We start from the raw sequence: 17125 nt of genomic DNA, 5'->3' as shown, positions 1-17125 counted from the left end.
AGGAAGAACTTTTTCAGTCAGAGAGTGGTGAAGGTGTGGAATTCTCTGCCTCAGAAGGCAGTGGAGGCCAGTTCGTTGGATGCTTTCAAGAGAGAGCTGGATAGAGCTCTTAAGGATAGCGGAGTGAGGGGGTATGGGGAGAAGGCAGGAACGGGGTACTGATTGAGAGTGATCAGCCATGATCGCATTGAATGGCGGTGCTGGCTCGAAGGGCTGAATGGCCTACTCCTGCACCTATTGTCTATTGTCTAAATGTCAAAGCAATTATTCCCAGATTTGCAAGCTTTTCAAGCAAATGCACAAAGAGACACAATGAGGCACAAAATCAATTTAAATCTATGCTTTATTACAGCATATCTGAGAGAATGAATTGCAGACACCCACCAATAAATACTAATCATACAATGTAAAATAGTCACTAGATTTAAGAGGGGATCTCTGTAAAGATGTTGCATTGACAAGTCAAGGATCTTCAATGTCCATCCATATTGCTGGTTCCCTTTGACAAAGTTCTTTTAGAATTGGCACTTTCCCCACCAATTATAAAAAATAAAAATGTAAACAATTTTAAAACAACATTAAGCCACATAAAACAAATTGGAACTTCATTTATGAACCATACTTAACATGAACATACTAAACAATGGCTGGTTGAACTGTTTAGAAATGCACTGTTAGCAGCACAGATGACAGTGAAACACAATAGAAGGTAAAAGTATTTTATGCAAAGTCACCTTAGAATTTATCATTAGCAGGCAGAATATTTGAAGTATAAAATATCATGCACAGGCCATAAGTCATTGTTCATCTATATGCAAGCTGCATTTATTTTTTTATTAAAATCAAGCTTAGATTGTTGATTTCCTTTTACCACTGTCAGCTGGGATTGTTTCATCACAAATCTTTCTAAGACTGTTTTCGAGATTGTTCCAATCTTTGTAAACTAAGCAGTTTGACTATTCCAGTTCACTGTAATTCCTTATATGGCAGTAACTGCTTGGAAATAAGACTTGTTCCAGCTCCACATTTAGTTAAAAAGAAATGATGTTGGGTAAATAAACTCAAAATGGAGTAGAGGTACAATGGATTTTACAGTACCAATCAATAAAAAGACCAGAAAAAATATCAAGTATTCAGATTTATTTTTCAAAGAATAAAATTGAAAATTGGATAAATTATGTTAAGTCTTTGCTCGCCTAGATTAGTTCTGCACGTATATATGCTCACACAGGGACATAGAGAAAGTGGAAAGCTGGCAAATAAAGAGTTGTTAAGGACGGTAGCAGAAATATGATGTTCAACTTCACAGGAGAAGATAAACAGGCTGGAATTCCTCTTGAAAAAAGTGGGCTGTTGGGTGAGTAAATAGTTCAGAATGAGTGGACATTAAGACAAGGGTTTCCATTTGTGAGGAGATGGTCATAGAAGGCTGTCACCCAGAAATCAAGCTGGGAATTCAGAAGAAACTTCCTTACTGTAGCAGCATTAAGAATGTGGAACTCACCAGAGGGAACAGTGAAACAAACAGCAGAGATATCTTAAGTAGAGACCAGCTAAGCAGGAAGAGGTTTGTCCTGATTAAGTTGTACTCAAAAGGGTGGAGGTAGGCCTGAGTGGAGTATTGATGCCGATAGGGATGGGTGGGTACAATAGCCTGCTTCTATGCTGGAAATGCTAAACAATTCTGAACATAATTTGATAAAACAACCTGTTGCACAGTAGGAAAAAATAGCACTTCCATGACTGTAGCTTATTGTGAAGCCAATTTATAAAACAAATGGAATTTTTAAAAGTTGCTGAGTGTTACATTCTGACCAAAAGGAAAACAGAAGTCAGACAAAAGGGGTGGCTCATTCCCACGTACGCCAGGATCCGAAAACATGCCAATGTCAACTTTCACTATTTCAATCCTGACAAGGTAACTTTCAAATACAGCCCCACTGTGTGCAGTTTTTCTAGTGGACAGTAGGGTAGAGCCTGTTTTTCATAAAGATGATAGGAGCAGAATATTGCCGGACTCCAGGATAATGTTGGATGTGGTTGAACCATCGCGACACATTCACGTATTTTTCTCGATCTTCATGAGTCAGTCCAGCCTAGACAAGGGCATTTAAAAGAAACTAAGATTAAAGATCAAACGTTTGTATAATCTCTCTCATTAATAGGAATATCTGCTTCAAAGTGGAACAGCTATCAATCCAAATGGGTTAACAGTCAAATGATCCGACACACACAGACCAGGTATCTCAGCACCATGATGCTTGGTTTATACTTACTGTGTGCCTGCTGGGAATTTGATCCAGGGTATGAAACTGAAGTTGCATAAGGCCGAAAGATTTGGAAGTTACCTACATTTTTCCAGCCTTGGAACTCACAAGGAAATTCACAGCTGGAAGATTTGCTCCAAACACCTATCTGGTGACCCTGAGAGTTCATGCCCGAGTGAAGACATGATTGGGTTTGCTTCTGATGCACTTTTGATAAAATGTGTGCCAACAATTACCCCTCGAGGTCTCAGACAAGGATTAGTACCTTGAGCGAGGACAAGGCAGCTGAGCACATTCAGAAGGGAAGGTTACAAATGTATGTGAAAAGGATGTAGAAGGAACAATCCCAAACAGGTTGGCCATTCCTCTGTGGTGTCAAAGCTGAGGCTCGAAGGGCTGAATGGCCTACTCCTGCACCTATTGTCTATTGTGCAAAGTGCAAACTGATCCTCCAGGAAGGCAGTGAAGTGCTCCATAGCGAATTCATAGAGCAGAGTGTCCAGCATGACATTTGGTTTTCAGGATGTCTTAGACTTCAGCATTTTCTTGTGCTTGTGCAGGGGTGCAATACTTCCAGAGATGCAAATAGCTGATTTCCAAAGGTAACCAGAGGTTCTTTGCCAGCACAATTCACCTCAAAAATTTAATAAGTGAATAGGTGCTAAACCATTGTTAAACACACAACTTCTTGTACAACTCCATTACTGGCACAGCTATTTGTCCCATACTGCTTTCAACAGGATACTGAAAAGGCCAAAACTATATCTTAGCACAGCTAGAAATGAGAATGTTACATTTGCAAAAGTTTGGAAACATTTCTAAATAAACTTCATTTCATTTTCTGGGTTTTAAAAGAGTGTAATTCTTGCTACCATAGTCAAATATAATTGTTTTCACTGCGCTCTCGCATCATGTATCGAATGTTATGCAGTGCCATTATATTTTACAACAAATTAAATTATATTACACAGTTAACAACAAATTAGTCTGAGTCTCCAGTCTGAAGAAGGGACTCAGCCCGAAACATCATCTTCTCTCCAGAGATGCTGCCTGCCCCGCTGAATTACTCCAGCTTTTTGTGTCTAATAACAAATGAAAGTTGATAAGTACAGAACATGGCCTTCGGTCCACCTAATTCATGGGGACCAAGCGCCCATATAAGCTAGTCCCATTTGCCCATGTTTGACCCAAATCATTCCAAACCCTTCCTATCCATATACCTGTCTAGACGACTTTGAAACGTTATTGTACTCGCCTCATCTACTTTGTCCGGTAGCTCATTCCATATACATACTATCCTGTGTGGTTCTTTCTTTACAATGGATTGTTGAGAAATAAGTCATTTCTTCCTAAAATTGATAGTATCTCTCCTACCTGAGACTCCTGACGATCCTCATCGATCCAAATGCTTGTCTAGATAAGTGTTAAATATTATGAGAGTACCTTTTCTACCTCCTGCTTAGTAAACGTATTCCAGATATCAACCACCCTCTGGATAGAAATAAATGCCTCACATTGTCTCTAAACATCTTCCCCCTTACTGCATACTTGGGTCCTCCTGTTTTTGACATATGTACACTGCATTACTCAAAGCTGAATACAGCATGGAAGCAGTTCCTCCAACCACGTCCATGCTCATCAGCAATCACCCATTTACACTAATCCGTCATGAATCCCATTTATTCTCACCCAATTTGCATCAACTCCTCCCAGATCCTCTCAAGGGAGAGTATACAAGATCCTTAAAAGCATTGTTTACACAGGAATCTTGGGGTCCAAGTTCATAGTTCCCTGAAATTGGCAACACAAGTAGATAAAGGCAGTGTATGGTGTGCTTGCCTTCATCATCGGGGCCTTGATGATGAGTTAAGAAGTCAAGAGTATAAGAGCCAGAGGTTGTTGTCGAGGCAGGTACCATTCCAGCATTTAAAAGACACTTGGACGGGTACATGGATAGACAAGTTTCAGAGGGATGCAAGCCAAACATGGGCAAATGGGACTGGCTTAGATGGGGCATCTTGGTCAGCATATACAACTTAGGCTGAAAGGCCTACTTCTGTGCTGTATGACTATGACTCCGTCACTTTGCATCTTTATACGATTTTGGTTAGGCCACAAGGTGCATTGTGTACTGTTCTGGTAGCCTCATTACTGGATGTGGAGGCTTTGGAGGTGCGGAAGAGGATTACCAGAATGCTACGTGGATTAGAGCGTATTAGTTATAACGAGAGGTTGGACACACTTGGATTGTTTTCTCTGGAATGGCAGAGGTTAAGGGCAGACTAATAGAGGCATATAAAATTGTGAGAGGCAGATAGGGTAGACAGTCAGAACCTGTCTGTAATGTTAAACACTAGAGGGCATGGCTATATGGTGAGGGGGCAAAATTTAAAGGAAATGTGAAGGCCAAGATTTTTTTTACAGAGTAGTGGGTGCCTGGAATGCACGTCCAAGGGTGGAGGTGGAGGCAGATACAATAGAGGATTTAAGACACTTTTATGTATACACATGAATACGCAGGGTATGGAGGAAAATGGATCACGAGCAGGCAGATGAGATTAGTTTAATTTAGTATCATGTTCAGCATGGACAGTGTGGGCCAAAGGGCCTCTTTGCTGTAATGTTCTATGTTCATTCAGCTACATACTGGAGTCAATTTGTAAAGTCCAATTACCAAAGTCCAAGTACCAAAGTACCAAAGACAAAAGTCCAAGTCCAATTTGTAAAGTCCAATTAGGAAAAGGGGAGATGCAACGTGACCTGGGTGTCATGGTGCACCAGTCATTGAAAGCAAGCGTGCAGGTGCAGCAGGCAGTGAAGAAAGCGAATGGCATGTTAGCATTCATAGCAAGAGGATTTGAGTATAGGAGCAGGGAGGTTCTGCTGCAGTTGTACGGGGCCTTGGTGAGACCGCACCTGGAGTATTGTGTACAGTTTTGGTCTCCTAATCTGAGGAAAGACATTCTAGCCTTAGAGGGAGTACAGAGAAGGTTCACCAGATTGATCCCTGGGATGGCAGGACTTCCATATGAAGAAAGACTGGATAGACTAGGCTTATACTCGCTGGAATTTAGAAGACTGAGGGGGGATCTTATAGAAACATATAAAATTCTTAAGGGGTTGGAGAGGCTAGATGCGGGAAGATTGTTCCCGATGTTGGGGAATTCCAGAACTAGGGGTCACAGCTTAAGGATAAGGGGGAAGCCCTTTAGGACCGAGATGAGAAAACATTTCTTCACACAGAGAGTGGTGAGTCTGTGGAATTCTCTGCCACAGAAGGTAGTTGAGGCCAGTTCATTGTCTATATTTAAGAGGGAGTTAGATGTGGCCCTTGTAGCTAAAGGGATCAGGGTGTATGGAGAGAAGGCAGGTACAAGTTACTGAGCTGGATGATCAGCCATGATCATATTGAATGGCGGTGCAGGCTCGAAGGGCCGAATGGCCTACTCCTGCACCTATTTTCTATTATTCTATGTTTCTAATCCACCAACCTGCATACCTTTGGGATGCAAGAGGAAAATGGAGAACCCAGACAAAACCCATGTGCTCAGAGGGAGAATGAGCAAACTCCATTCAGACAGCAAGCATAGTAAGTATCGAACCCGGCCTGCAGTCTGTGAGGCGACAGGTCTAATAACTTGATTAGTAAGGGTGTTAGGGGATATGGGGCAAAGGTAGGAGAATGGGGTTGTGAGGGAAAGATTGATCAGCCACGATTAATTGTGGAGTTGACTTGATAGGCCAAATGGCCTTATTCCACTCCTAAAACTTATATGTGCCATTATACCGTAAACTCGTGCATGCAGTGTCTTCACATCCATGACCACAATTTTATACTTAAGAGAAGGAAGTTCTATCAGAGTTGTGTTTGCGTGTAAAAGGACGTGTGCCTAAAAAGTGAGGATCCGAATCCATTGGTAGCTTGTTGAACAAAAATGCAAAGCCTCAATCTGAAGGTGACCCAAAACGTCACCTTTTCTCCACAGATGCTACCTGACCCGCTGAGTTACTCTAGCATTTTGTGTCTATCTTCAATGCAAAGTATTTATTGCCTGTGGGATTTGAGAGATCCATTCTGGCATGGTTATATTGTGGTGCTCAATGGCAGCAGTCAGAAAATATAAATTCCTGGCAGGTTATGTTATGAAGTGATCAAAATATTAAAAAAATCAGAGATCCTTCATCAGAGAAGACAGGCTGAACGTCTGTTGACGTTTACACAGCTGGACAGTACAGAGATAACAAGCAGTGCAGTGGAATCAGAGGTAAGTACAGCCTTAGGGGCGTGGCTGGGATGCTGCTGGCTGCAGCACTCACAAGCTCAGCATAAAAATGTGAAGGTGTATGCGATGACTGTGCGCGATGAACAGTCAAGGAAAGATTGGCTATTTTCTCATTAATTTTAACCTAGTGGTACTCAAAATCACCAATCTCAGCAGCAAATATTTATGAGACACTAAGAAATAAATTTATAGCTGGTTGGACATCTTGGGAGTTTCTTAATGTAATTCATTACTTAATAATTTCGGCCGTGGCTAATAATGTACAGCTCTGCAAATAGTTACCAAACATGGAGTTAGTAAAGCACAATCATGAGCAGCATGATGTAGAATTTAAAAAAATAGGCTAGGTGTGCCTGCAATCAACAGCCAAACGATGACACACCTGTCACCTTTCATAGCCATCTTATCTCACAATATCTCGTGCATTAAAAGAGACAGTGAGTATGTAGAAACAAGGACTGCAGGTGCTGGATGTGAAGCAGTTTCTCATCACCGCCTCAAACACACAAACAGAACAATAAAATATATGATGCTGTGAAAGGGTGATGAAGAATGACAATTATCAACCATTGCGGTCTCTGAAACACGCTGTGGATTTCAATATTTTGCAGTGGTCGGTTCAAAAAAGGTGATTCAAATTACCTTTATGATAGTCCAGAGATTGACAAAATAAAAAGTGTTAAAATTATAGAAGTAAATAACTGATAATTTCAGGCAGAAGAAAAAAAAATTAAACCCATTCACTTTGACTGTTGACCATGATGTAGAAATAGAATTCTCTCCTTTCCCTCCATGCACACCATTTAATGCATTCAAAATTATGGCTGAATTCAAGGGATCAGACAGAATTGTAAAAATTCCAAGACAAACGGCTCATGTTGAAGTTCTCATTCTCCAGCCTGACAGGCAAGTCTCAAGTCTAAGAAGTTATCACAAGTGAAATGAAATAGCGCCTGCATGTTCCAGGCTATTCAACATTGAAATGTACATTCTAGAAGGTAATCAACCTTAAGTTTGATTCCTATTGGAGGCATCTTGGCACCAGATGCCTTTTTCACTGATTATCTTTCAATGAGTTTTATCTTTTTGTGAATTGCACCCAAGCAGAGTCACATCTGCTCAGAGAACAGTAGTACAAAACCTAGCGACTTTTGGGAAAGTGAGATTCAAGACAGCGCCTCACATCGTTAGAGTCCATCTGGATTAAATGATGCTGAGAAAATACTCCAATTAATACCAAGATTTATTTGCCCACATACTTCTGGCAGAACTATACTGATAAAAACACGAACTTCCAGAATTTCTGCTGTCAATAAAGGCAATATGTAAACGTTACAAGTAATTGAAGGCTGAAATAGATTTTCCTCAGAATTATCCTATTTGATTTTTTCTTTTTTCTATGGAAAAGACATTACTTCTCTCCCTCCCCCAAATAGACCAGCATGTTTAATTGACAACAATAGCAATTCCTTGATTAAAAAAAATTAGTCTCACGATTCTCATATCAACATTGCTCCTAACTGTTGCTTCTGTGAACCTACACGTTGAAATATATTGCTGCTTTCAGCCTTGAAGGAACACTACCAAACAGAAATCTTTATGATAACGTAGTCATTTCTGAGCGAGTAATATACCAGGTCCTCAACTCAACAGTTAATTGTCAATCTTAAAACTACATAATCATAGTTTGAGAAATATAATAACTAAAGTCAAAATTTTAATAGGATTAATTTTGTTTGCTTTGAATTAAATGTTTAGTGATTCTGTAGAATATTTCAAGTTTCTTAAGCTTACTGTACAATAGTAAACAAAAAGTCAAAATTTCGGACTAACATACCTTTATGATTTAGTAGACCAAGTGGACCCGTTGGGCCCATTCCGTTTAGAGGGGGGACAGGGAAGGGGAGAGGGTGTCACTGAGTGAGCCCTGGACCCAAAGCCTCTCCTGTATTGTAGCACCCTCACCCCCCCCCACTCAATCCCCCTTATCCCCCCCTCCTCCCCCCACTGACCCACTCCATCCCTCCTACCCACCACTTGCCCCTCCCCTACCCCCACTCCCCCAAGCCCTGCCCCCACCCCCATTTCCCCCTCCCCACCCCTATTCCCCCCTCCCCATCCTCTCACCTCCACCCAACCCCTACCCCCACTCTCCCTGCCCGCACCCCACTCTCGCCCCACCCACAATCTTCACTCCTCTCCACCCCCACGCTGCCCTCCTCCCCCACCCCCACTCTCTCCTCCCCCCCACCCCCTCCTCCCCCACTCTCCTCCCCACCCCCACTTTTCGCCCCACCCCCTCCCCCCATTCTCCCCTCTCACTCTCCTCTGCCCCGCACTGTCCCCTTCCCCTCCACCCCCACTCTCTTACCCCGACCCCCAACCCCCTCACCTCCCCTGCCCACCACTTCCACTCTCCCCTTCCCCCCTTCCCTCCCCCCACCCCCACTCTCTCCCCCACCCCACCCCCTCCTACCCCACTCTCTCCTTCCCCCCACCCTCACTCCCCTCCTACCCCCACCCACTCGATCCCCCCTCCTGCGGGCCCGGCAACGCCGCTTAAAGCTCCTCCGTGCGAGGGGGGAGAGGAAAGTGGAGAGAAAGACACTGACCATGGCACCCCGTCAGTCGGGCGGGTGCCCCCCCCCCCTCACAGAGCGGGAGAGGCGACTACACCTCCCGGCGGTCAGCGCTGCCCGATCTGAGGAATGTCAGGCGCGAGGACGGGCGGCGGTACTCCGGGGGGACGCGGCGGAGCGCATTAGTTAAAGTTCTGGGGGTGGGTGTCGGGGAGAGCATTAGTTAAAGGTCCGGAGGGGGGAGAGCGCAATAGTTAAAGGTCTGGGGGGGGGGGGGGGGGGGGGGGGGGGGGGTAGTGCATTAGATATATAGATGTCTGCACTTCATTTATGCATAGATTCACAGATTTAAAAATTAAAGAAGATCTACTGGGAGAATTTTAAGTACATAGCCTAATTATTCATCTTTGTTTTGTTGCTTAGAGAACAAAATATTAAAAAGCGAGAAACTGCAGACGCTGGAAACCTGAAATAAAAACAGAAAATGCTAGTCATACTCAGCAGGAACGCTAACATTTATCAGCGAAGAACAGCAACATGTCAGAGATATGACCTTGCAACAAACTCGGAAAAAAGTTAAAATCTAGCATGTTTTAAGTTATAGAAAATGGAGAAGATAGAAGCAAAAAAGGAATGTTTGCAATAAAACGATGACCAAGATGAATTGAATGACACAAATTGCGGTGGTGCTAACCAAGAGAAGGTTGTGAAAGACTTTTGATTAGAATGCTCTTTCTGGAGACATGAATATGAACAGAGAAGAGAAAACAAGATGCTGGAATATATTTCAAATTACTGGAAAATATTTCAAAAACTGGAAATCCATAATGAAGGAGAATTTTGGAAATACCCATCAGGCAGCACCTAAGGTTCCACACATTACTCACCACAATAGGATGAAGACCATTGTACAACATGATATCTGCTAAAGTGAAGCTGTTTCCTGCCAGGTAAACCTTATCTTCAAGATAGCAATTGAGATCCTGCAAGGACAAAAAAAATAAGCGAAAGGAGTCTTTACATACACACACACATATATATATATATATATTACACTATACGCAAGTTAAATGCAAGATAAATACTACAAAAATAAAGAATCATAGTTTTCAATGCCACTAGGCTTCTGCTAGTCAGACGACTGCTTAATAGAACCGGAGCCTGGCTCCAAATAATAGAACGTAGAACAGTACAGTACAAGAATAGGCCCTTCGGCCTACAATGTCTGTGCTGAACATGATGTCACAACCAATTCTTATCTCCCTGGACATCATTCATATCCCTCCATTCCTTGCATAACCATATGCCAGTCTGAAGGTCTCGACCCGAAACGTCACCCATTCCTTCTCTCCTGAGATGCTGCCTGACCTGCTGAGTTACTCCAGCATTTTGTGAATAAATGCCTATCCAAAAGTCTCTTAATTGCCAGTATTGCACCTGCCTCTACCATTGCCTCCGTAGCATGTTCCTGCCACTCACCACCCTGTGTTAAAAAGTTGTCCTGCACATCTCCTTTAAGCTTTGCCCCTCTCACCTTAAAACTACGTCCTCCAGAATTTGATTTTTCCTTCCTCTTTACAACCATTCCAAAATATTTTGACTGTATCCTATCCTCTCATAATTTTATGTTCTTCTATCAAGTCACCCCGCATTCACTGACCCACTCTCATCGGAACAAAACCTATCCTGAAGATACCTCTCCGATAGTTTTCTTACCACTGACACGAGGCTCGCTGGCCTAAAATTCACTGGATTCTCCCTACTCCCCTTCTTAAATAAAGGAACAACATTAGCTACTTTCCAGTCCTCCGGGACCTCGCCTGTGGCTAGAGAAGATGCAAAGATCTTCACCAAAGCCCCACAATCTTCTCTCTTGCCTCTCTCAGGTCCTGGGGATTTATCTACCTTAATGCTCTTCAAGAGTCCCAAAACCTCCACCTTAATCTCAAGTTTCGTACTCGTTTCGTACCGTGCCTACATCCCCAGACTCCAAGCACAAATTCCCCCTTTATCTTTGTGCAGTCCTACCTTCCACTGGTCACCTTTTTTTTTTGAATGCAGGTATAAAAAGATTTGTGAATTTCTTTAATCTGACTTGCCAAAGCCATTTCCTGGCTCTTCTATTTCATCCTCTTAAGCCTTGCATGCGCTTCCTTTGATTTTCAACCATCTTTGGTCATCCAAGGTAACCTTACTTTGCCTTCCTTATCTCTCCTCCTTACTGTAACATGGCACTTCTGAACTTCCACAAACTGGCCTTTAAATAACTCCCACATGTCAGATGTGGGGTTGCTCGATAATAACTGCTCGCATGTACCCTCCTGAGCTCCTGCCCCATATTATTGTAAATTGCCTTCCTACCCAATTTAGTACCAACCCACAAGGTCCAGCCTTCACCCTGTTCAAAACAATCTTAAAACTGATGGAGTTGTGATCACTATAGCGTAGATGGGACACCTTGGTCGGCACGAGCAATTTGGGTTGAAGGGCGTGATTCCGTGCTGTGTGGCTCTATGACTATCCCCAAAATGCTCTTTCACTCTAAACAGAACAGGTTCTGAGTAATAGAACAGGTACAACAGGATTGTGCAATGATAAATAATGTAACAGCTCAAGTCAAGTCAAGTTTATTTGTCACATACACATACAAGATGTGCAGTGAAATGAAAGTGGCAACGCCTGCGGATTGTGCTAAACTACAAAACAGAATAGAAAAAAAAATGTTAACACAAAAAATAAATTAATACAGTAAATTAAATTAGTCCCTGGTGATACAAGAGTTAACAGTCCTGATAGCCTGTGGGAAGAAACTCCGTCTCATCCTCTGTTTTCACAACGTGACAGCGGAGGTGTTTGCCTGACCATAGCAGCTGGAACAGTCCTTGGCTGGGGTGGTAGGGGTCCCCCATAATGTTGCTGGCTCTGGATCTGCACCTCCTGATATATATATGTCAGTAAATATGTATTAAATTGAACTCACAAATTGAGAATGGTTATGAATATATGGAGAACCATAGTTACCAGATTTTACTTAATTTAAATTAAATCATTCAGATACAACACCATTTTGAAAAAAGTTGCATAGAAAAGATGACCATTAATTTATCCCTCGGCGGGTGATAAACTATACTCGTACATAACCACTCCCAAAATATATGTGGAGAGGTTTATTTATATTCAATTCACTTGGTACTTAATAATCTTGGAATGACTGATAAACAGATAATTTCATATGATGGTATTGCTTATACATTGACTATTAATTTCAACACAATCCATAATTCGAAAATACCATTCAACATGGCCACTGACACTGAAGCAGTTTTGCAATTATTTGTTTATTATCTTGTCCAGAGTTAAATCTGTTTACAAAAAATATGAACTGGGCCCCACCACCTTCTCTCCAAAACAAAACTTGCAAGGTGAACTTATCAGTGTTCACTGCTGTTGTTGTTGGTGGTGGTCACTCGGTCTCAAATAAGACTATGACATCTAGTTCAGAGACCTGACATGTTTATGGAGATTGCTGATTAGACCCGTGTGGGCTCAAAATAGGTGACAAGAATTGTCGGGATACTGTGGCATGAATGGTTCTCTCATCTTTGCTTTCTCCATTCCAGCTTTCTCACATGAACGCACATCAGCTTGTATGCAGCTACACAAAACAGGACAATGTAATGTTCCCAGTGGCGTGTATCAGTTGAAACTCATCAGGGATGTTCTAAGAGGGTCTTTGAATCTCTTTTTCTGTCCGCTATGTCATCATTTGCCCTCTGTCAGCTCTCTGTAAAGTAGCTGCTTTGGTATTCTGCCAAACATTCTTCTAACATGTCTGCCCACCTCATTCTTTTAGTAATGTGCTGATGTGGGCTAGGGATCTTGCCTTGCCACTTGATGTGTGGAAGTGGTTAAGCCATCTGGCATTTCTGCTGAACACTGTCCATGTCTCGCAAGAATGGTGTAAGATGGGTATGACCACAGCACAGTCAAGACATTTTAAAATGTAGACTTTGAAATATTTGTATCATATTTTCATACAACATAGAAGAGGCCACTTAGCTCAGCAGATTCATTTCCCTACTCACTTTCCCTTAACCTATTCTCTCTCACGTGCCCATCCTCTTCTCTGATTCTTCTCCCATTCTCCCGCATCAGTGGTAATTTACACTTGCCATTCAGTATAACATTGGGCTGTGGGAGGAAGCTAGAGCACCCAGAGGTAACTTATGCAGTTATGGGAAGAGCAAACTCAGAGATAAAATCCATGGCAAGAATTAAACCTGGATTACTGTAGCTGCATGGTTGTAGCACTGTTATGCCACTGCATTGCCCCAATGGTTTTGCTATGTTGAGGATAAGGATTCGGTTGGTAGGCAAACCACAGAAAATCAAATTTATATGGAATAATTCCTTTGAAGTGCAAAATAAGTAACTTCCCCTACTGTCCCCTTCTCCAATATATAAAGGAAAATAAACACTTCAACTGAAAAGATTGTACTTTTAAAACACTAATTAATCTGAGGAAATTGACGTATTGCACGATTTAAAAGTTGAGTAAGTGCTTGGCGCAGATAACATCACTAAATAGAAAACAGGCTTTCTTCTACAGGAACAGTTTAAATTGACGTTAAGTGACAATGTGGCGGCAACACTTCTATGCATTAAAAATAATTATGATATATTTTCAGTTTACTCCTGGCTGGAAAAGAAAATCACAATTTTGATAAGCACATTGCACAAGTAATCACAAATGTTCCAAGAAAATGAAAGTATAAGAATTGCATGTGATCAATTTGGAACTGGAAACAAATTTTTGTAGGAATTAACTGTAAACCCAGGTGTCATTTGTGGCATTAATGGTCTGGAAACAACACCGAATAAAGGTACATTTGTGATAGAGGCACAAAATAGAAATAAGTAAGAGAGGACATAGAAAATGAATATCGACACAGTGGATTGAGCTCAGACTAATACCCCAAGCTTGTCACTGACTGGTTCAGATCTTGATTTCTGGGGCACAAAATAAATATAACACAGGTAGGTCAATGAGATATGGGGAAATATGTCTTATGAAGGGTAACTAATAAATCTTTCATTCAGTTACCTCACTGGAAATGAAATTAGCCCATACCTTTAAAATCGTCCTTTTATCATCTTGAGTGTTACACTGGTCTATTTGAGTCACCCTATATTCAAGCCACTGCTGAACTATAGCACTCATTTCAGGTGTAGTTCCCAATAGCTCCTCTTTTTTGGCTTCTTTTACGACATGTGATGCAATGGTTGCCAACCCCTCCAAATCAAGCCCGTTGTTTGTCTGTAGCTCCGGAACCTGCAAAGCCAAAAAAAAGCACTTAACAAGCCATGCCTTGTAAATCATCTGTTTCGTAAATGGAAATCAAAGAATGGGTTCACTCAAGTAGCTGCACGCAATGCCATATAGATCAGATAATTTATTTATCAAATTTATCCTATAAGTATGGTGGACTGATGTACCAACAGACCTGTAGATGGAATTTTGCAGTTGATATGTGCACTGGCCCATGAGGTTTAGACTACCCGTACATTAATTATACCGTCAGAAGAAAAAAAAGGTTGATTCAAATTAATGAATGAACGTTTATCTCTTTTGAGAATCTATCGAGACATCCAAGTTTTAAGATGAAGGTTTTCAGGAAGAAACCAACTGGTGTGATAAAGTGTAAAAGCATTACCCATATAATCTAAACTTCACTCTAAAAACTGTAATTGCCATTGTTTTGTTCTGAAAAGGTACTTTAAATGGGAATATGGGAAATATCTAATTGCTGAAACCCTGGTATTGATACCATTAAATAAAACAAGTCATAAATGATCATAAATTATTTGATAGAGACAGACTGAAATCTAGAGGGAAAAATATAAATCACTGGAAGAGCTCAGTGGATCAATCAGAATCTGTGGTGGCAAAGTGATGGTCACCGTTTTGAGTCAGTACTCTTAGAATTTATGCATGGGGTGGCACAGTGATTGCCTCTCAACGTCAACCACCCAGGTTTAATACTGACCTACAGTGCTATCTGTGCAGAGTTTACTTATTCTTCCTGTGATCATGTTAGGTTTCCCCCAGTTTCTTCCCCACCCCAAAGTGGCGGCTGGTGCTGCAAATTGTCCTGAGTGCAGAGAATCATGAGGAGTGTTGAGAGAAATGCACACATTGATGCAAGTAAATTATAATTAAAACGGTTGATGAGTAACACATTTAAACTAACTCGTCTTACCCCTTACCCCCTCATGTGCAGTGTAGGAATACAGTTCCCAACTCTAAATTGGATCTGCCCTGAAGTATCATCAGAGAGATTTGCTCCCTGGAGTCCAGCAGCAGAGTGAAGTGATAGATGTGATGCCATACATAACCCAACAAGCTTTGACTTACACCCGCTCTGTGCAAATTGAGGAGTTATGCTAGAGATTACCTTCAAAGACGTCAGAAACTGATAGGGAAGTTCACCCGATGGTATGTGACGTTTATTTAACTGCAAACATGACATCCTATTATGGCAAAAAGGACAAAGTGCTGGAGAAGCTCAGCGGGTCAGGCAGCAACTCTGGACAACGTGGATAGGCGACGATTTGGGTTAGGACCCTTCTTCAGACTGATCATAGTAGGGGGGGAGAAAGCTGGATGAGAGCTGGGGCTGGACAAAGCCAGGCAAGTGCTAGGTGGATAAAATCAGGGGATTGATTGACAGATAGATGGACAAAGGCCAGAGATGAGAAGTACGCAAAAGAATACGAGATCAAGAGAGAAAAGGCGTAAATTATGAGGCCAGAGGAACGAATGTAGGCGGAGGGGGACAGGGAGTGGCATAGTGCAAGAAATTGGGGGGGGGGAGGGCGCAGATGGGGCAGGCAAATTAATGACCCAGGGAGGGTGAATGACGGTGGGATGAATGAAAGGGGGGAGATAAGTGAAGGGGGAGGGGGGGGGGGGGAGATGAATGAAGGGGAGAGATGAATGAAGGGGAAAGATGAAAGTCAAGTCAAGTCAAGTCAATTTATTTGTATAGCACATTTAAAAACAACCCACGTTGACCAAATGAAAGGAGGGGGGAATGAATGAAGGGGAGATGAAAGGAGGGGGGAATGAATGAAGGGGAGATGAAAGGAGGGGGGAATGAATGAAGGGGAGATGAAAGGAGGGGAGAGATGAAAGGAGGGGGGAATGAATGAAGGGGAGATGAAAGGAGGGGGGAATGAATGAAGGAGGGGGATGAATGGGGGGGGGCAATGAATGGAGGAGGGGAACGAATGGGGGGGGGCAATGAATGGAGGAGGGGGGATGAATGGAAGAGGGGGAGATGAAGGAAGAAGCTGGGGAATGAATGAAGGGGAGAGATGAAAGGAGGGTGAATGGAGGAAGGGAAGAGGAGAGAGATGAATGGAGGAGGGGAGGAGGAGAGAGATGATGGCCGGGTCTGGATGATGCAAGAGCCGCGTGGTGATGCTGGAGACTTTAATCCCTTCCCCCGGCTGCCACGGGAAGGGCACTCCATACCCAATGCTCCCGGAGCCCGGCTGCACTCACCCTGCCATTGTTCTGGTGATACCACCGCTCGCCGTCGCCGCCCAACCCCAGCGTCTGCTCCAACGCCGCTAACTCTGCGCCCGCCGGCACCGCCATGCCGAAGCTGCCCAGTGAGCGCCGCCCCCATTGGCCGAGGCCGGGCCCGGCCCGCCACCACCGCGGACCCTGATTGGTCAGGAAGCGCCTGGTGACGTGCACCCTCCCCTCCGCAGCAGCGCCACCCGCGGAGCTCCCGGGAACTGCACCGGGCCACCTCTTGTCAGTCAAGGCAGGCAGCAGAGGGAGAACAATGTGTAGGAAGGAACATCTGAGAACTTCAATTCAAGAAACTAAGTAAAGAAACCTGTAATAAAAGTTTAATAGTGACTGTGAATCTTTCAGATTATTGCTTAAATCCACAAACGTCCTTTAGTGAAAGATGACAGACAC

The 17125-nt window shown here is 42.8% G+C and overlaps 1 protein-coding gene across 2 annotated transcripts; it reads right to left on the bottom strand.

The window, feature by feature from the left end:
- Nucleotides 1–355: 355 nt before the first annotated feature.
- On the bottom strand, nt 356–16862 carry eef1e1 (eukaryotic translation elongation factor 1 epsilon 1). 2 transcript variants are annotated; one of them, XM_078397722.1, is made up of 4 exons: nt 16697–16860; nt 14261–14461; nt 10017–10112; nt 356–2096 (listed from the first exon to the last, which is right to left on the bottom strand). In XM_078397722.1, exons 1-4 carry the CDS (start codon nt 16790–16792, stop codon nt 1956–1958), a joined length of 534 nt encoding a protein of 177 aa, XP_078253848.1. In that variant the 5' UTR covers nt 16793–16860; the 3' UTR covers nt 356–1955. The 2 variants fall into 2 exon arrangements, with proteins under 2 accessions (XP_078253848.1, XP_078253849.1); XM_078397723.1 differs by lacking the exon at nt 10017–10112 and having other exon boundaries at nt 16697–16862.
- Between the last annotated feature and the right edge of the window lie 263 nt (nt 16863–17125).

This window comes from Rhinoraja longicauda, chromosome 4, assembly GCF_053455715.1.
Source record: "Rhinoraja longicauda isolate Sanriku21f chromosome 4, sRhiLon1.1, whole genome shotgun sequence".
Lineage (NCBI taxonomy): Eukaryota > Metazoa > Chordata > Chondrichthyes > Rajiformes > Arhynchobatidae > Rhinoraja > Rhinoraja longicauda.
The sequence above is the reverse complement of the archived record's forward strand: the minus strand, read 5'-3'. Positions and strand labels throughout refer to the sequence as shown.

Bases quoted from the DNA above. Each gene is read 5' to 3' on its own strand.
- eef1e1 (XM_078397722.1), bottom strand. From the start codon at position 16,792: ATGGCGGTGCCGGCGGGCGCAGAGTTAGCGGCGTTGGAGCAGACGCTG. The intron at 14,462-16,696 runs GTGAGTGCAGCC...TTGGCTTTGCAG, and splicing joins ATCACCAGAACAATGGCAGG to GTTCCGGAGCTACAGACAAA. The intron at 2,097-10,016 runs GTGAGTAATGTG...GCCCTTGTCTAG, and splicing joins ATGGTCTTCATCCTATTGTG to GCTGGACTGACTCATGAAGA.